At 40.6% G+C, this 16,892-nt stretch overlaps 1 protein-coding gene across 9 annotated transcripts in view; it reads left to right on the forward strand.

Moving 5' to 3' along the window:
* LOC128097967 (transducin-like enhancer protein 1) overlaps positions 1 to 16,892 on the forward strand; it is a 102,340-nt gene that overhangs the window by 50,838 nt on the left and 34,610 nt on the right. For 5 of the 9 annotated variants that reach the window (XM_052718881.1, XM_052718886.1, XM_052718880.1 and 2 more), the window contains 3 exons: positions 1,266 to 1,470; positions 2,194 to 2,210; positions 14,255 to 14,365. In XM_052718881.1, the coding sequence (XP_052574841.1) occupies positions 1,266 to 1,470; positions 2,194 to 2,210; positions 14,255 to 14,365 (333 nt within the window). The remainder of the gene's footprint in view (positions 1 to 1,265; positions 1,471 to 2,193; positions 2,211 to 14,254; positions 14,366 to 16,892) is intronic. The other 4 variants (XM_052718882.1, XM_052718888.1, XM_052718885.1 and 1 more) reach the window with 2 other exon arrangements.

A 16,892-nucleotide genomic window follows, 5' to 3' on the forward strand; every position in this document is an offset into this window, starting at 1 on the left:
TCTAACACCCCACTTTAGACATTGAGATTTGACTCTTTTTTTACTGTCAAAACTGAATTCTATTTTGGACAGCTGAGACACAGATAGATGGTTCAGGGCCATTTCTTGTATATTTGCTTATTTTAAGTGTAATACATGAGAGCAAGAGTACAGTTTCCTATGAACAAGTTTGTAACTTCTGGAACTGGTTAGGTTGTGGAGGCAAAGTAAGCATTGGAAAAGGAACCTGGGAATGAGGGGGAGGCACTTGGCCCTCTAGATCTCTGCAGTCAGAAAATTCTTGGTCTCAGCCCTTTCTTCTGTAATGTAGAATAGTTTGTGGAGCTCGGTTTTAGGAAGGAGGTTTGGGTAAAAGGAATGGCTAAAAACTTGACTCCAGGGTTTCTTCCAGCAGCCAGAAGAGTAGTGTGGGGGCAGCTGTAGAGCTCACTGACATGTCCCTTCACCCTAGTGAACCTCAGCAACTTCCCCAGTGCCATGGAGCTTGAGTGCTTCTGAGAAGTGGGGATGCCATTGCTTCCTTACAGCTCTCAGAGGGCTTGGTGAGTTAAGGACACAAGCTCAGGGTACCTTCCAAATGCCAGTGCTTTCTGAGTTCTGGCTTTCACTCACGACATCATTGTGACAGTTAATGTTGGGTAAAATGTACTCATCTTCTAAACAGTGTGATTACTTCATTGTGGGATACTCAGCATGTCCCCTGATTAACTTCAGTCAACTTGGAATCAGTGTACAGCTTAGATTCAGTGACATATTGGAGTTCCTCCTTGGAGGCACTTAGATGAGATCCACACGTAAATCTTGTAAAGTAGCCAGACTTGTCTGATACTGGAGTTTCATTGTCCAGGTTGGTTACAACATAAAGTGGCAGGTGTAGACTCTAGGGTTAGATTGTGGGATTGGCTGGGGGTGAGTACTGAGGGGCAAAAGCTTTTGATGAGTTGAAAGCACTAACCTCATTTCCTCTTTCCTACCTGTCTCCATTCCCTTCTCTATGTCCAACTTCTGGTTCTTTCTTACATCTTCTGTTATTTTTAATTTTCCCTGGATGGTTTCTCTGTCACCACCACCACCACCTTCTTCTTTTCCTCTTCCTCCTGTTCCTTTTCTTCCTTTTCTTCCTCCTCCTCCACTTCTTCCTCCTCTTGTTTTTACTTCTCCTCCTCTTCCATCTCCTTCTCTTCCTCCTCCTCTTTTCTTTCCTCCCTTTGTTCTTCTTTTTCCTGCCCTCCTCTTCCTTCATCTTCTCCAACCACTGCCAACAGCAGCAGCAGTTACAAGCTCAGCATCTCTCTCATGGCCATGGACCCCCCGTACCTCTCACGCCTCACCCTTCAGGACTTCAGCCTCCTGGCATCCCGCCCCTTGGGGGCAGTGCCAGCCTTCTAGCACTGTCTAGTGCTCTGAGTGGGCAGTCTCACTTGGCAATAAAAGATGACAAGAAGCACCATGATGCAGAACGCCACAGAGGTGAGAGGCCGGGCAAGCCAGATTAGGCTTTGCACTCATACTCAGACAGTGCTGCAGAGCTGTGCCTCGCTGTGGAAAGCCCCAGCCCCACACAGAGAGCAAACAGTGAGATAACAGGAGCTGTCGAAAAGCTTTCCACTGACACTCAGTTCACCCTGCCACTCTTCAAGGTTTGCTGTGGGCAGCTGTGGGTTTTTCTGTCTTGCTAGCCTGCAGGCATCTTGACATCTTGGTAACTGCCTTTTTAATGCCAGTGGCCTGTACCATATTATGGAGAACTGTTAACTGCTTAATTGGGTAATTTTCAAAGAAAGTGATGTTTGTTAAATGGGGCGAAATAAGAAGTTAAATTTGAAAGTGAATGTGTTCAAATGAAAGGCTTGACAGTTGCATCTGTTACTAGTTTTGTAGGCTTTAATCCTAGTGTGCATTAAATATTGGGCAAATTGCACTTGACTAATTTTTTGAAGAAAAGTAATTTATTCTGTCAAGAAATTAAAAATAGGCTTTGTGTATGGTTAAACTGTAAATCTTATGTTTACAAAATACTGTAATTTTCAGGAAATCACTGTATTAGGAATGTGCAATGACTTATATAAATAAAGCCATTTTTAAAACTGCCTGGGGCCTGTGTTCTAATTATTCCCCCCTTTTTTTATTTCTGTTCTTGCCTCTGTGTCTGAACGGGCGTGTCTGTGCGTTTCTTGGTAACCTCGGGAGCAGACAGAGAGCCGGGCACGGTAAGTACCCCAGCGCCTGTTGCACATGAACACAGACCCAGTTACAGCACCAAGCTGCCTTCCTTCGAACACAAGCACCAAGCAGACACACAGACACCCCGTGTGTAGTGACCTGGGTTCCTTCTTGTTTTCTTTTTAAAAAATCATCTTATTTTTGTGAGTACCTGCCCTCTCGTCTCTTTCATAAACCTGGCCTTTGAGGAGAGGTGCCTGCTTTAAAAGTCAGATTGTTTGCTGGGACTCCTTACTGCTCAGTGGATAGCCCAGACCTGCTTCAGTGTGCTTTATATGTGGAGTCTAGCTTGCATGTAGTTAAAAGAATATTCACTTTTGTCTTAACATCACCCATATGTGATTAGTGTTATTGCCCATATGTGAATTAGTGTTATTTCTATCTAAACAGTTGGTTTTCCTCTGAATGCATCTTAGTTGCTGGTTTTCCATGTCTGTTTTTCTTCTCTCTCTTTTTTTTTCATATTTGTTGTTCAAGTATAAACTTGATCTTAAATTTCCTTTAGAACTAAGACTGCATCTAGTAGTAACTTCTTAAAAACATGGAGCTTCAAAGACAGGGCTGTGTGTTTATAGAGCTCACAAGCCTGAATCATACATACCCTTTCATGTGCTGAATGCTTACACTGTGCTTGCACATGCCAGTTAATGGTGGGGAGACATATTTTAAGGATGCAGAATGAGAACCTGCTCTGTTTAATGGGGATGGCCTACAGATTCTTCCTATTATATCCCCATTTTTAAACACAGTAATATGTTGACCATCTATAAAGCATGGTTAAAAAAAAAAAAAAGAAAACGGGACACCAAATTTTAAATAATTTCCTCCTTTTCTTTTTCTGTTCTTTCTTCCTTTTCTATCTGCTAAGAATTGAACCCAGGGTCTCATGCATGGAAGGAGATGTATATCGTGGATCTTGCTTCCAGTACTCTTCCCCCACGTGTGTGTGTGTGTCTGTGTGTGTGTGTGTGTGTGTGAGAGAGAGAGAGAGAGAGAGAGAGAGAGAGAGAGAGAGAGAGAGAGAGAGAGAGAGAAGGAGGGAGGGAGGGAGGGAGGGAGGGAGGGAGGGAGGGAGGGAGGGCAGGAAAATATGGGTCTCCGGAATTGAACTCAGGTTGTCAGGCTTGGTGGCAAGTGTCTTTATCTTCATACACACACACACACACACACACACACACTCAAAATCCTATGATCTGTGCCTCACATTGTAGCCCTTGGGTGCTGGGTCACAGGTGTGTGCCAACATCTTGAACTTTTTTGTTAGGAGTTTAGGAAGAAGATTGCACTTTGACAAGCTCAGGATCCCCTACCATGTTCCCATTTAGAATAGGTACTGCTTTAAAAGTTCTCTTTGAGATAGATACTGCTGTGCTTCTTGTATTGGGATTTGTCGAGGGGGATGGATAATTATTAAATGGAGAGGTAGTTAGGTTTTAAATTATTATAGCATAGGGTTTTCTAGGTAGTTTTAGGAGGAAGGGAAGAAAAGAAGACAGACAAAGCTTTAACTGGGAAATAAAATACCTGACAGACAAGAGTATAAGGTTGAGTAAATTGGCTTTGACTTATGAAGTGACCTTTATGGTTTACTAATTTGGTTTTATTGTAGACTGTCATCTTTTCTTCTATGTTCATTCAGTAGAGTACAACATTTTAAAACCCAAGTTTTGAACCTATACATTCAGCAGAAGATGTGAAGGGCTGTGCTGTGTGTGTTTCATCTGAATTCATTTTATTTGAGAGGGGACTTTTGTAATTTAATATTTCCTCTCTTATTACTATTTAACCTTAAGTGAATGCATTCATTAAGTGCTCCCTACACGTAAGGCATCTACAGTTAGGAGTATGTTGCTATGCAACAAAGGCATTTTGTCTGTCAAGGACAGGACAAGTAAGAGAAATGCTAAAAGACCAGCTGTGATGTCATAGTTCTGCAAGTGTTTCCATTGGCTCAGGACTCAGAAATGCTTTCTGCACAAACAGGTTTTCACATTGAAGCTGCTAGAGGTCTTTCCTGTATGTAATTTCTCCAGTGGCTACTTATAATTTTGGCTGAATGATGTATACAAGTACTTAATCATTGGAGGAGGTGAAGGTGTGGTAGGAGGGGATCAGTTGCATACTCCTTTTTAAATCTAGTTAGCATATAAAATAACAGGTTTTGTTATGGCCTTTTTAGACTTAGGTGTTTCTTTGTTCATATTTACTTGCCCCTTTGCCCTTCCTCCTGTCCTTCACTTCTTTGTTTCTTTCCTTTTTTCAAATAGCCCCTCCCTCTAGTTGGATCCTTAAAGGAGTATGAAACAGTTCTTGAATTTTAGGAAGCTATGAATTATTTTTAAGTGTGCATTAGAGTCTGAACTTCATAGAAATGTGGAGGACCCCAGGCACACACTAGTCTACAGAATAAACTAACATAAGTGATGGCTCGTGTCCTTTAATGTGTCAGATTTTTGACATGCTTGAAAGTATATGCATGTATGTCTACTGTTTTTCCTGCCTAATAATTGCACAATCTTGGGTGGTGAGATAAAATGGGGAAAAGTACACTAATTGTGGCCAAACATTAATTGAATCTGTAGAGGAGTTAAATTGTTCTGTTTACCTAAGTTAGTTTTTGATGCAGTTATATAAAGTTAAGTAGCTTTTCAACTTGGAGTAAAATTGAATATGAGAAGCAGTGGGTAATGAGATGTGTGTACTCTTAGTGCCTAAAATACTGTCGTATAATACTTGATAAAGCGTTTGGAGTTGTAAATCTGAGTTTATCTGAGTTTACTTTGCTCTTTGCTGCCGTCTTCCTTCACCAGAGAGATGAAGGTGGTTGCTACAGGCTGATGGTTTCAAACTGATCTCACTCAGTGTTTCTCCTTTTTAATTAAAATTACTGAGGACCCTTAAGGAATAGTTTCTCTTGGTGATATACTTTGACATTTACAAGATTAGAATAAAACTTAAAAACCATTTAGGTACAGAGCTACCCAGTTGTATTAGTTACTTTTTAATATTAATGAAAAAGCAGTATTTTCTTTGAAAAAGGCTTTTAATGGATGAATTTGCTTTTTTCATGTTTGCAAATATCTCTAGTGCTGACTTAAATGTTGCCAGGTTCTGATCAGCCTATATTCAGTCTGTGATACAGTTGCTTCCATTTGTCATTCTTGAAGAAAATTTGTCTGAAGAGATTGTGAGTCTCTGGTACCATCTTTTTTGCCTGAGGCAGGGAGAGGTCTTCAGTCAAACTCAGACAACCTGAGCCATTAGTACACTGACTCCTTACTGTTATTTTTTCCAATTCTTTTATATTAATATTTTTAAATCAAATGCAAAAAACGGGCATATGCAGAGGAAATGGGGTGTGGCTTCAGCTGTTTGGTAGGTGCTTAATCTTTATCTTCCAATGATAGTATTACTCAGTTTGTTCGTTTATGCTTTTAGGTTAGAAAACAAATGAACCTTAACATAGGCAGTATGTTTTAATGTAAAAACATAAAAAATAATGTTCTATGAACAGAGTGTTCCCAGTGGATGAGCCAGAAGGTAATAACCGCGAAGGGCTTGTAGCATATCTACAGGACTTTTCCTGATTGTCACTGTTAGTTTTGTTTTACATTTGACCTGTAATTCTCAAAATCTGTTCTTTGCCTGCCTGATTTTTTTCTTTTAATTATCTTATATGCAGATGTTTGTGAGTACAGTTGTGCCATGGTGCACATGGAGAGGTCAGAGGACAGTTTGTAGGACCTTGTAGGAGTGGGTTCTCTCCACCAAGTGGGTCCAGGGATCAAACTTGGGTCATTAGTCTTACCAGTAAGCTCTACTTTCTGAGCCAACTTTCCAGCCTCTTCCTTTTATTAGACACAAGGCCTCACTCTCTAGTCCAGGCCCATCTTAGACTCATGTCAGTTTTCCTGCCTCTACCTTCTAAGTGTTGGGATTATAGGCAGGAGTCCATCATTCCTGTTTGTTGTTGTTTTGCTTTTTAATTTATAAGCTTTTATACATAAGTGCAGCTATTGAACAAATAATACTGAAGGAAGGCCATACTCAGCATATGAGTGTTTGCTTACATGTATCTGCATCACATGCATATCTCTTATCTGTCAAGACCAGAGGAAGGCATAGATCCATTGGAACTGACAGTTGTTAGGCACTGTGTGGGCCTTAGGAACTAAACATGGATCCTCTGCAAGAGCAGCAAGTGTTCTTAACTGCTAAGCTATTAGTAGTGTGTGTATATTATATTAATATTGCTAAGCTAAGCTATTAATAATGTGTGTATATATATATATATTACATATTGTACAAATGTTTCAGTTGGTTTAAAGGTGACTTGAATTAAATTTTGACTCAAAAGAGTATCAAACACATCTACTTGAAATACTTGGCATTGGAGGACCAAGAAATAATTATGTCTTTAAAAAGAAATGGTGTAACAGTCTAGATGTGATAAGTGCACACCTGTAATATAATCCCTGTACGTGTGGGTACTTCTCCCCTTTAAAATACAAGCAGGAGAGCCATGGGTAAAGGTGTTTCATGACCTGAGCTCAGTCTCTGGAACCCATGTGGTAGAAAGAGAGAATTGTCTTCTGCAAGTTGTCCTCTGACCTTTACATGCATCAGATCTGTGGTGGTTGTATTCCCCTACCCTAAGGATACATACGCATACTCAGAAAACAAAAATATTTTAAAAATTCAAAGTACAAATTGTGCAATGCAGTTGTGTATGTGAGGGTCCATCTGCCTGGATGGCAGTGTGTCATCCATGGAGCTGGTTCATCCATGGAGCTGGTCCAACCAAGCAGGCATGTTCAGTACAGTACATTCAGCTTTGTTGAAAGTAAATAAGGATAGCAAGGCCTCTTTTGCCTGACTATTTACAAACTAAATTTTGACTGGATTTGTGAAGAGATGGCTTGGAAATACAGGCTAAAATGGAAATGACGCCTGTAAAATGTTGACTTTCAGGCACAGTAGGAAATGTGAACTGTTCTTAAGCAGTTGCCACTCTGCACACAACTGTTTTGGCAGAATTTAAAACTGCTTGGAAAGTGACGTCATGGTTGTGAATTAAGTCCTGAAGGAGGCAGGCCTAGTGATCTTAGGTGGTTGAGTTGGTGTGTACCTGTGACAGGTGTGGGTGGGATGATTTTCATCAGATGAGTTCTAAGGCCTGTGCCACCTAGGAAAATTCTTAGGTCTGTCCCACTGTGATTATTACAAAAACTGGTGTCTTTCACTCACAGCCATTTGTGGGGTTTTTTTCCCTTAATTTTATTTTTATGTGTATAGGTGGTTTGTCTGTGTGTATGTCTGCACCACCAGTGTGCCTAGTGCCCTCAGAGGCTACAGGGCATTGGATCTTGCACTGAAGATGGTTGTAAGCTGCCACATAAGTGCTAGGAAGTGAACCCAAATCCCTTGGAAGAGGATTGAGTGCTCTTAACCACTGAGCCATCTCTCCAGTCCCCATAGCCAGTTTTAGGCTTCAGTTTGTATCATAATTCGAAAGCTTGTGAGCAGGCATGTGGTTCTTTTCCCTTTTCCTTTTGTCATTGTGATGATTGCTATTTCCCCACTGGACATTCAGATCAGCAGCCAGTATGACATCTCAGTGTTTGAGGTGAGTTGTGGATGTAAGTGCTGTCAGAAATCTGAATGACTCAGGTACTGACCTAATGTTTTCTCAGTGTGGGACCTTTTTTTTATATTAGAAAACCCAGTTTGAGTATCTTCTTTGAAGTGCTTGGATCTGAAAGTGTCTCAGATTTGAGTTTTAGATTTGAGAATATTTATAGACTTATATCCTACTCTTAAGAATTTAAAACCTAAAATGCTCTGAAGTACAAAGCACTCAAAAGGTCCAAAGTGCTCAAATGTGGATTTAGGAGCTTTGTAAGTATTGCATTTTATATTAGAGATTCTCATCCATATCTGGGCGATAGAGAGCAGAAAAGGCACCAAAGTACCTGAGTAAGGAAGGCTTGGCACACTGACTTTGCTGTCTCTAGGTTATGAGTTGGGACATGATTGTGTTAAAGTCATTTAGGTTATTTTTATGTATTTGTTCTGCTTTGCTTTACCCGGAAAAGGAGTGTAAAGGGCAACTTGTGGGTAAGAGTTGTGGTTTAATGCATGACATCCAGGTGCAATATCACAGGCTTACTCTCATCTCCTGCAAGGCCCAACTGCATTTGACAGGACAGGTATCTGTGGTCCAGGTACAACTTACCCACATTATGCATGTAACTGAGAGACAGATTAGCCCTCTTCAGGCCTGCTACAGAGTTTGGGGAGGTTATATGTGTGCCCTGTAGACACATTTTCTACTTTCTGTGCTTTTGACAAGTGGCTAATCCCTATGGTTATGAGATAAAGTACATTTTTTTTAAAGAGGGTAGTAGAAAATGTGAATGACTGATTTGTACTGCTACAGAAGTATAGTGTAAGGTGATGGCTTGATTGCCATCATGTGTAGGTGGAGACAGCAGACAGATGTGATGGGGTGCATCTTTGCCTAATTGTTTTAATGTTCCCCGAGAAGTTAATTGTCAGTGTGGAGTGTGCTATCAAATTAGGTTCCCACCATCTTCTCTTAGTGTAACTGAGGGTAAATGAGGTGTCGCAAGTCTCCAATCTGTGCCTCTGACACAAACACTTGTCCTGCAGGGCAGAGAATGTTCCCAAGGGAAGCAGTATAGCAGCTTAAGAATCCATTGGAACTGTGCTATTTTGATATTAGGAAAGCCTGTCTAACTTTTGCTGTGTCCACGAGTGGTTCTTGCTAATGGTGGTTTCAGAGTTCACACTTGTTGGCAGAAGTTACCCAGGTGCAGGGAGGCTTCTGAGACTAATGTTTGAGAAATGTAGCATTCACAAGGCATATCGTTAACTTAAATTTCCAGGATTCTCTGAGTAGACCTGTGCAATCACTACTGATAAGGTGCTAAAAAAGAAAAAAAATCTCTTGGAACAAGATCATAAAGACTGGCTTTTATCCTTATCAAAGCACCTGGGTCTTTGATGCCTTATTTTAGTAGGTTCTTAGCATGCAATGACAGATCAAGATAAAATAACACCAGGCTTACTTGAGGTTTAGCTGATGCTTATACTGTACTTTCTTACAGGAAAGTATGGTTATAAAATTGCATTTGGATGTTTAGATATTTTAAGAAACTGTTGACCTCCTTTACCCTTAGGTTGAATACTTTGCTGACTGTCTTGCTCAGTCTTAGCCATTTACTGCAATAGAAAATGCCCTGGTGTGTTTTATGAAGGATGTTGTCTGTCATGACATTGTTACCTCAAGGGAATATACACATGTTGTTTTCCTTTGAGGGGAAAAAAAATTTTTTTTGAGATAGGTGTTCATGTAGCCCAGGCTGCCCTTGAACTGCTTGCCCATACCTCCTAAATGCTACAATTTCAGGCTTGTACCACTCATCCCGGGTTGTGTTACTGGGAGCTCCTCTCTTGCAGAACTTCACAGCTGTTCTGTGGGTAGTGTGGATAGATGTGACCCTAGCACGTACCGTATCTGTAATACTCATTTGTTTGCTGCTGGTATAGATGCCCCAAGATTTGTTATGCTGAAAAAATTCCAGGTGGTCATAAGAGAAGAAGCCCCTTTGTGTTGGGTAGCATACCTCCGCTCTTAACCCTGTCCAGTCATTTCCTGTGTAATTTCTTCATACAAACATGTTTTCTTTTTCAAATATGTCAGATAAGTCTCTCCCCTTAGACTTCACTTGGCTCCAGAGCGTAAGCATGTGCCGCACACAAGGCTATAGTTTTCAGAATTTTAGTTTGTTTTGTAAACATTGTTTTCAAACTTCGGTTTGCTCATGTTTGTCATATTCCCATGGGCTGCATAAATCCATGTTTGAGTTCCTGTAAAAAAAAAAAAAACAACATGTAAGTATGATGATCTTGTTTATTTAACAAAATTGTAAAACTAAAACTTAATATACAGCCTGAAAAATCTCAGTCCTCAAGACATTTGTAATAGAATTCTGTCCAGTGTTTTCAGTGTTTGAGAAGCGACAGTGTATGAGAAGCCCTGTAGATTGTTTAAATTTTCAGTTACAAGGTGAACTGACAGCCTCTTGGCCAGGACAAGAGCCTGCCTGTCAGCATGACAACACTGGATATGGTTTTCATGTTGGTCAAAATCTGACACGATTAAGGCTTGACTTGGCAGGTGAATACTTAAAAACGGTGTCTATTTGATATGTTCTGTGTGGTAAATTAAAATCTTGAAAACGTGAGCTCTGGGAAGAGCCCTCTGCCATGGCATCATGTCTATAGAACTCTTGTCTGTAGGGAATAGCACCCATGGATGTGATGGGAGTGCATGTATTGCTTGTGGCTTTGCTCAGGGCTTTGCCAGTGCTTATCTTGTCTCATTAGTGGTAGGATTTATGATTAGAAAGGCAGGAAGTCTTATCTTTTTTTGGTATTACGTATGTGGAGTTGTGCTTACCTGTGCAAGAGTATGGGGAGGCTTCAGGTAGAGTTTGGCTGTCTTCTTAGGTCACTCCCCACCTTTGTGTTTGAGGCAGGGTCTCTCTGAACCTGGTGCTGGCCATTTCATTATTATTTGTGTTATGCATTTTGTTTATATTTATTCTTTGTGTGTGTGTGTGTGTGTGTGTCCATGTATGCGCGCGTGTGTGCTTGCTTGCCTGCATGAGTTTATATGTACAATGTGTGTACAGATACCTAAGGAGGCCTAGGACATTGGATTCCCTGGAACTAAAATTACAGAGAGCTGTGAACCTCCTGATGAGGGTGCTGAGAACTGAAACCAGGTCCTGTTAATGCTGTAACCACTGAGCATTCTCTCTTGCCCCCTACCCCCCCCCCTTTTTTTAAGAGAAATCTCATGATATTTTCCCAGTAAGGTCTGCCAACTTAGAAGTAGACTATATTCATTTTTCTTAATTGTATGTTCACATTTGGTGTGGAAAGTCTGAAAACCAGATTGATCAAGAGATTGTGTGACTGACTGATGGTAAGGAAGGAGCATCCGAGAGCATGTATCAGGCATTGGTATGTCACATTAGAATGTGCAGCACTAGTTTAAAGAGCCATTGTTGGTTTTATTTAAGTGATATAGTTGGGTAAAAATATTTCTGTTCAGAAAGCAAGCTTGAATTTACCATTCTGGGAGAGGAGACACTTGTACTTTTGAATCTGTAAGTGGTAGAATGGTTCTAGTCTTGGGCCAGTCATCTCTACTGTCTGGACATTCGATGTTCCAGGTAAAACACAAAATAAAAAGGGTGCCTCTCAAAGGTAGGCTTGGCCCCTTCCCATATATGAATCAGGCTGTCTGTTACGCTTGTGTTACGCTCTGTTCCCGCATGTGTTGCTGAAGATTCAGCGGAAGGCCTTACATTGCTAGGCAAGTGCTTGGCCAGCTAGCTCACTGCAAGCTTTTGAGGAACTTTAAACAATTTCATTGTTTTGCAGTCTTCCCTTAAATGCTTTTTAGATAACGTAGACTATAGATACCTCATGACATAGAGTGATAAATTTTGAACGAACACAGGGACCATTCAGTCAGTGTTTATGTTTTATCTTTTAGTTCTTAATACATGTATCAGTGACTTACAACGACCATCAAAATAACTGTCCCATCCTCAGCCTTAGGAGCTGGCAGCAGATGGGACACTAGAGCAGTACTTTCGTTTTCAGAAGAAATTCAGCAGTACCCAGGAAGTGACTGGGTTTTAGAAGAGCAAAGGAGAAACATCAAAGATAATAGTATCTTGGTCAGTAGTTGGAACTCTGAGACATTGCCTGTTCTGTCTGCGTAGCTTGGTAGGCATTACACTCAGAAAAACTGCTCATGGCAAAGCTGCCATGATGTGTGGTCTCTTCCTTGGAGGGTGGACTGAAGGCTTAGTAGGTGCCTGGCAGTAGCATGAGGCAGGGTTCCCTGACTCTGCCTGTGACTCCTCAGGCCTCCCTGGCCCACCTTCTTTGCTGCTTTGCTTTGAATTAAATTAACAGAATTAAAGGCATAAAGAGATGCTCTGTTTTGTAACTGTAGTCTGCTCCTGTTACAAATGGGGCCAATTTTCAGGTGAGCAGGGATGTTCATTACTAGCCCAGTCCAAATTTAGGGGACATTACAGAGCTTTTCAAAACCTTTTCAGGTTACAGGCCTCATTTAAGCTGCTGAAAGGGAAATTAAAGTAGTATGTTTTTAACTCACTGAAGCAGAGGCCTTCAAAGTATGGCAGCCTTAAAGGTCTGCCACTGAAATGTTACTGTCCAGGCAGAAACTATGGTGTCCCTGTACAAGTGCAGAATACTTTGGGGTTTAGACTGACTAGTCTGAGCAATCACCACTGATTTTGCAGGAGAGACTTTGAAGTTGCTCCAGACCTGCACTCAGTCACGTTTTTGCCATGCACTTGTGCAGTGATACACAGCCCTACTCCTGATCCGTTTGCTGGGTTCAGATCCTGGACATAACCTCGGGGCTAGAATGTATTGAATATACTGGTAACTGCTTTGCAGGAGCTGCATTAATTCTGCATCTTTTGCTAGCCATGGACCCTGATTGGAGTCTGAGTGTTGTAAACTGGTAATTATAATTAGTTCATGGATCCAGTCTGCTCACCTTTCAGGCCCAGCCACTGTGGGTCTTTGAGCTTCTCCATATTGAATTGTGTGGGTCCCTCTACCTTTTATCTCATCTTCCTGGCCATTTGTTTTGTTTGAACAATCATTACTGAAGAAGAAAAAAAAAAAAAAAAAAAGCTCAGCTTTTAGAATCAACTCTAAAGTGTGACAAGAGGCTTCAAGCTGCCCTCTGGTCCCCAGGTATCTTTTTTCTTTTTTTCTTTCTTCTGTGTGTGGTGGAGCTGGGAATACCGTGGGGTCTATGTTTTATCCCAGGGAGCTTTGAGAGCCAGCCACCTCCCTGATTATGTCTGGCTGGTAAAAAATGAAAACCCAGGGCCTTAAAAAAATGTGTCATAAAACATTCGTTTCTGGTACATACTGTTGTATTGTGGTCCTATTTGTGTCAGGAAAGGTAGCATAATTGCTGACCCGGGGACCCACCCCCATGCTTAGTTCTCAGGCATCTTGGCAGGAATGGGGGTTATCTGGGCCTTGTGAAAGGCAGTTTTTGCATAGCTCATTCAACATTGTTCAAGGCAGTAACACATCACTGAACAAATTGCCCCCTTGCATATGCTAATCCAGCTCTTAAAAGAACTCTTTGTAACATGTTCTGCTTTAGCTTGAGGGGAGATGGGAATTGGGAATTGAAGGGCTGTCCAGGTCATGTCATGTGACCCCAGAATATCTAAAATGCCTGTTTTCTTTGGGTCAGCAGTTCATATTCAGCATATGCTGGTGAAAGTGTCCTGTGTAGTTTGTGGCAAAGATTAGTCCTCTAAATGTGAGAGCTGCTTTTGCTATTAAAGGTTTATAACTGACTAAGATTTCCTCTTTGAATATCAAATTTCACTGGTATTGGCTAACAGTGCCAGATCTTATTTTCAACAGTATAGTAAAAGAATTGAGAAGTCCTTTATTGTTGTGTGGAAAAGGTGATTTGCCATTTGGAATGACTGTTACTCCCTCCTGCGTCTTTGGTGCCTTTTTAGAGTGGCACATGGTGACTTCTAGTCATAACATATGCCTAGTAGAGTGTGATCTCAGGAGTTACTCAAAGCCGTTCATATGCCACACCAAGAAGTGCAGTAAAAAGAGTAAAAACACATCTACACACAGTCAGCAAGTGTCTGTTTTTCCAAGAGTAAACGGAAGCACATTTTTAGAGAATAGGGCCTCAAGGATCCACCAGGATTTAAAGTTTGATGTAAAATCAGGTTTCTTTTAAGCTCTGTCTAAATTCTTGCCACTGGAGTCTTAAGACATGTGATTTTAACAGAGGTGCAAGATTGTTGGGATCCTGTTTCTAAAACAGTTCTTCCAGGTTGGGTTTTCATGCATATAAAGAGGCCTAGGAAGAAACCTTTATTAGTACTTTTTTGTCTTACAGAGTAATTCCCTCTTGGTCCCAGACAGCCTAAGAGGCACAGATAAACGCAGAAATGGCCCAGAGTTTTCCAGTGACATCAAAAAAAGGAAGGTGGATGATAAGGATAACTATGTAAGTGAATAAAGGGCTTCTCGTAATAATTGCTTACTTACTGCTTTCGTTTTGAGTGAGTATCCAGGTATACTGCTAGAGTGTGGTAATTTTGTATCATTTCGTAATTGCAAAGCAGGTAAGTTCCTACATTGGAGGACTTTGTTTCCCTTCAGGGCTGTCTGTTATATACTTCATTTGGGCTTAGATTTTTTTTTTTTTCTTCTAACTTAATTACTCACAGAGGGACTATCAAAGTATCAGGTTAGTTGTATAAGGCTATAGCACCAGTTCCTGGAGGCAGAGGCACAAGGATTGCAATGTCACAGCCAAATTGGGCTACACAGTAAGACCTTGTATAGATAATATATAATATATTATATATACATTATATATATAGTAAAATCAATGTTTGTAGAGAATAGCTCTGTGGTAGAATACTTTCCTACATATGCCAGGCCTTGGGTTTCATTCCCCAGTATGGTAAAACACGCGCACACACACACACACACACACACACACACACACACACACACACACACACACACACCAGAAACACTCCATGCAAAATGTAGGCCTCTGTAGTTGGGAGAGTTTAGACATAGGGTTCTGTTTCCTGTGGCTTGTCCAAGGCTTCAGCTAATAATAAGTAACATTTTGTGTGCCAGGATTAGTGCCAGGAACCCTGTGCGGTGACACAGATTACTTTATTTAGTTCTTATTATAACCTGCCAAGTTGGGTATCCTCTCCATTTCATAGCTAAAGAAACCTACCCAGAGCTTGTGTTTCACCAGAGGTCATGATTAGTGAAACTCTCAAAGCACCTTATGCCAAAACCATGCTGTATTGAAGCATTGACCCTGTTCTTAGAATTGGCATTTCCATAGAGGTCCTAGATCAGTCCACAGTTTGTATCATGGTTTAATAAACATCTGAAGAACCAGTCATTAGCTCTCCCCACTTTCACCCAAATCCTTTAAATATCCTTCTGCCCCTATCTGTTGCCCAGAGCTGCATGTATTTGCTTTCATTTGTAACATTAAATGTTAGCAATCAAGAAGGTGGTCTGTGATGTTCAGAAGGTGGGAAATTTGGTGATACCCAGTTCTGTGTTACTAGTTTCTCCATGAGGCTTGTGTCTTTAATTCAACAATGAGGGACTTGGAATCAATATCTTGGCCTTACGGTTTTATGGTACTTATGTCTTGTCTGGATAGATAAATGGGCTTGGGTGAGATAATGAGATTATGTTAGAACACATAGGAGGCCAAGTCTAAGACCAGAACTCTTTGACAAAAGTTTACTGTATTGTGCTGGCTTATGTTTGCAGAAGGGCCCGTTACAGAGCTAAGTTTCACTTGCAGAAGACATGAGTGATTCACCTCATAACTCCTTTAGTCGGGTAAGAGGGTGCTGGAACTGAGGATCTGGACAGTGGTGCAAAGCACTTAGATAGGATGAAGATTAAATAGGAGAGGAAGACCGTGTTATATACTAGAGTAAGACGAATTCAGTTTATCACAGCCTGTTACACGTTTATGAAGAAGTATAAGACAAGTGTTTGAGGTCCCAAACAAGAGATAAAATGATGGGAATACTAATTATCCTACTTTGACCATTATAATACTGTATAGGTATACCTAATATATTTCTTTCTTTTTCATTGAAAGGAAAGTTTTTTTTCTAAATTGAAAAGGAGTGTAGTGGTAGTGAATTGTTGCCTATAGTTATCTGTCTCACTCTTTCTGCTATGGTCATTTTTATAATTTTTTTTTCTAGAAAGGAAACCCTTCTAGTTTGTATGTTCACCGTTTCTTCTCTTGACATCTGAGAACATTTGTGCTTTTATCTGACACTAAGCAAAGTACATTTTGTCATTTTTTTTTTCAATGAAAGCATTTCAGTAAATTTTAAATTTGAATTGCTCCTGACTCCTTCTGCATTGGCTGTCAGTTTATGTTGCTGGTGAACTCCATGGTTTTTTTATATTGTACTAGAAGTTGTGCTTGGCTTTGAAACTTCAAAACTACCCCTAGTGACATACTTCATCCAGTAAAGCCACACTTGGCAAACACAACCACCAACTAGGGGCCAAGTTCTCAGACATCTGAGTCTATGGAGGACATTCTTACTCTAACTACCACACTAAAATAGAATTTTTCAAACTTTGATATGGGAGTGAACTCATCTTAAATTGAGCAGCTTTACTGAATGCTTTGCAGACTGAATGCAACTTTGAAATTTGCTGTGATTAGCCAACTTTGTAGTTCAGTGATAAACAGTAAAGACCCTTATGCTTTGTGGCAGTACCCTCCAGCTACCTCCATCTAGTTTCCTTCCATCCTTCCATATTTCATGCCAAAGAGCCGTACCTTTTTTTATCTCTTTACCCCCATGTGCATGTGGTATGCCTGAATGTACATGTGGATGCTTAAAGAAGACATTGTATGTCTCTGAAGCTCCATTTTTTTTTTGTTTTGTTTTGTTTTATTGAGTCAGAGTCTTGCCAATTCCTCAGAGTTCATCTACCTAGAACGACCAGGGGAT

This window comes from Peromyscus californicus, unplaced genomic scaffold (genome assembly GCF_007827085.1).
Source record: "Peromyscus californicus insignis strain IS unplaced genomic scaffold, ASM782708v3 Scaffold_5__1_contigs__length_169319896, whole genome shotgun sequence".
Taxonomy (NCBI): domain Eukaryota; kingdom Metazoa; phylum Chordata; class Mammalia; order Rodentia; family Cricetidae; genus Peromyscus; species Peromyscus californicus.